Below are 3,633 nucleotides of genomic sequence, written 5' to 3'. Positions count from 1 at the left end.
TTTCTGGTGTTTCTAATAGCACAGAAGAATAATTTTTGATTTTCCTTGTATACGTTAGTCATTAACTTCTATCTTTTTCAACTCCTTTATTTAATTAATTTGAGCAAATTTCGGTTTTCTCGTATAATGAGGTCGATTTATATCAACACCGGAACACAGCTAATTATTATTAAAATATTATGCTTATTATACCAGAATTATATGAAATAAAAATTATTTATTTCTTCGAAATTAAATTCATAAATACAAAAAAAATTTGTTTTGTGCATGTTTTTACCCATAAGGATGTATTTAAAAAACAGAAACTCCATATATAAACCAGCCGAATTAATAATAAATAAACAATTATCCTACCGACACTATTCGATACACTAACTCATTTCGAGGAATTTTAAAATGAATTCTTTTTGTGTATCGTTTTCAGTAGGATTATTGATAATAGTGGTAGTTTCTGGTGCTCCAAAAACCTACGAAGAAAATTTAGCTATTCTCAAAAAGGTTGAGTTGAAAGATATTTTGAAAAACACTAGAATCATGAGAGCTTACATAGACTGTGTTGTACATAACACACACTGCACTCCAGAGGGTATTGCACTTAAAGGTAAGACTTCATATTTGCATTTGTTAACGTCTTAATTTTTCAAACGTTGAATATTTAGATATCTGAATGTCGGATCGTTTCAATTTTATTTTCGGACAAAGCTGAAAGGTGGATGAAGAAAAGAAAAATAAAAACGTTGCCTCATTTGTCAGCTCTCTTTATTGGTACTTACCTTCTAATCTTTAGTTTAAACAAAAAGTTGGTCTACTTTTTTTGCGAACATGGTAACTAGTAATTCTCTATTTCTTACTACTACTGATGGCACTAATGGAAATATCAATGTATCAATAGAGGATAACTTCTATTCTATTATGGATCTATCTGAAGAATTTCAGAAATGTTGTTGGTTTTTGAAGCTTCTAGAGCGTTCTTGTTATCTTAATTTACTTTTTCATTTGAATATTTTTAGCAATAGAATTTCAAATTGGCCTTATTCTTTTCTTTTAGTGAATATTGAACATCTATTTAAATATATCCTTGAATATTTACCATCTTTGTCTTGTGATAGCTTATAACTGTTAATGTAAGTCCACATTAACAGTTGTAAGCTATTTCATTAGCTGTGATTTCCATATTGCTAGATTTCATTCGAATTAGATTGTAGATTTTTTTCACCTAATACTGGATCTATGAGACGATAATCTAGTTCTACCATAATAGTAGATCATGTTTTTGGTGTATCTGCTATGATAAAATGTATTATCACATGTATGGTGCGCCCATTGAGAATGCATCGACTATTGAAATCACGCCAAATGACGACAACAATGAACCCCAAATAACGATGAAGAATTTCAGGAAACAATGATAATATAAACAATGAACTTATTAAGTACGGAGAAACAGAGTTAAAAAAAGAACTCACGCGACTATTCCAGAAGATTATAATCTTTGGCACAATCCCAGATGAATGGAAATCGAGTATATTTCTACCAATACACAAAAAAGGAGAAAAAAGAGATCCTAATAATTTTAGGAATATAACTTTGCTCTTTTCGGTTCTCAAACTTTTTACTAAAATATTGGCCAATAGAATAAGGAATAAGGTACCAACTTCCTAAGAACAACAAAGATTCAGGTCTAATGGATCAATGGTGGACGCAATATTCATAGTTCGTCAGTTGGTGGAAAAGTCGATACAATTCAATAAGCCCATGTTTGTCTGTTTTGTTGACTTCACCAAAGCATTTGATAGAATACGCATGGGAGACGTGATTAGGAGTCGTGAGGAAAACAACATAGACCAAGTACCAAGGAGTTCAAATTTATACTAGTGTTCGGCAGAGAGACAGTCTTAGCCCAACCCCATTCAACATCATAATGGATCAAATTATCGAGGAAGTCAACAAAGTCAATGCAGGATACAGAATGGGTCACCGCTCCCTAAAGGTATTGTTTTATGCAGACGATTGTATTACCGTAGCAGAAAATGAAGACGACTCACAACTTCTACTATATAAGATGAAAATTTCTGCCAAAAAATTTAATATGAGCATCTCTGTAAACAAGACACAATCTATGGTAATATCAAAAAATCCAATTAGATGCAAATTGGCAGTCGATTGCAGAATAATACAGCAGGTATCAATATTCAATTACCTGGGAGTGAATATATCTAGTGACAGAAACCTTACGGAAGAGGCACGAACACAAGTGATGAAAGCATCAAAAGTCAGCGGCTGTCTGAGAGATATGCTGTTGAGAAACAAAGCAATGAGCTCACAGAACAGAGACATCAACAACAAAAAGAATAATGAGAACTACAGAGATAAAAATAGGGGCCGAATAAGGAGTGATAACATAAGAGAGGAATTGGGCGTACAGGATGTAGTGAGATGGGTCAGGGCACGAAAAAGATTCTGGAGGGATCACGTAGAAAGAATGCCAGAAGACATATGGGCAAAGTGGGCTAAAAGAACTTCTCAGAAAGATCCAGGAAGAGGGCCAAACGCACAGGATTGAACAGGACCCGGGCCTATTGAAAGAGGAAGAAGAAGAAGGAGAAGAGAGCTTCTTTAACTAAACCAACAGTTATTATTGCCAAGACTTATCAAAAGCGAAGGTTATATCAAGACAGCAATATTTTTTATCTAATTTACGAGTATTTGACTAGAGTGAGTTCTGGTTCTTTCTTCAGTGTTTATAACAAAAGCTTAAATGGAGATTTTGGATTATTTCCCTGTCTCTAATGATTATCTCGAGCTTTTTATGATCATTATAATTTTCAACACTATCCAAGCATTATAAAAATGATCTAGATGTATGTTGAATATGATTGTGATTAGTTTATAACATTTTTCATAATTGTGCGAGTCTAATAAACAGTTTATTATTTTTACAGAGAGCTGGAAAGAATTTTTGGACAAAAAATGTGATACTTGTGATGATGAAGAGAAAAAGAATGTAAAAATTATAACAAAATATATCTATACAAAACAACCGGACTGGTACAAGGAAATCATCGACGCTTTGGATGCAGACAAAAAATATACTACTAAGTACCAGGCAGAATTTGAAAGTATCGCTAATGATCCCACCATTGAGATACCATTATAATATTCTATATAAAACATTTTTATAAATTTGACAAAATATATTAATGCATATTCAAAATTTCTTATTGTTAACTATTTAAATATGTTCCTTATGCAAATTGGCCTCAAAATAACTTTGACAGTTTCGAATTTGTTTTTCCTTTTTTACGCATCAACCACGTAGGGTTATTAGCGAGTAATTGAGGTTTGACGAATTCAAACGTTGAATCTAGATTTAACTACTTAATTTATAGTCTTTCAGGTAGTTCATAAGTACTTTGGAACTTCTTCAAATAACTTCTTCAGTGAATATGGTAATTGATTCAGTTTCGTTCATTGTCATATTTTAAACAGTCGATTAAGAGGTGTTTCACTGTTAACTCACTATTGCCCATCTCACACGTTGTTTTGTAATAAGTAGTCATATGTACTTATGAGGTTGGAGTTATAGTCGTGATAACTTTTAAGGGTTTCATAAGGTTCGTGTTGGTTCTGATT

At 32.5% G+C, this 3,633-nt stretch overlaps 1 protein-coding gene across 1 annotated transcript; it reads left to right on the top strand.

The window, feature by feature from the left end:
• The first annotated feature begins 396 nt into the window (after nucleotides 1-396).
• LOC130447112 (allergen Tha p 1-like) lies at nucleotides 397-3,157 on the top strand. Its single transcript, XM_056783769.1, has 2 exons — nucleotides 397-601; nucleotides 2,943-3,157. The coding sequence occupies exons 1-2, from the start codon at nucleotides 397-399 to the stop codon at nucleotides 3,155-3,157; spliced, it is 420 nt and encodes a 139-aa protein (XP_056639747.1).
• Nucleotides 3,158-3,633: the final 476 nt, after the last annotated feature.

Source organism: Diorhabda sublineata, chromosome 7 (genome assembly GCF_026230105.1).
Source record: "Diorhabda sublineata isolate icDioSubl1.1 chromosome 7, icDioSubl1.1, whole genome shotgun sequence".
Classification (NCBI taxonomy): domain Eukaryota; kingdom Metazoa; phylum Arthropoda; class Insecta; order Coleoptera; family Chrysomelidae; genus Diorhabda; species Diorhabda sublineata.
This window is presented reverse-complemented; position numbering and strand designations above follow the sequence as displayed.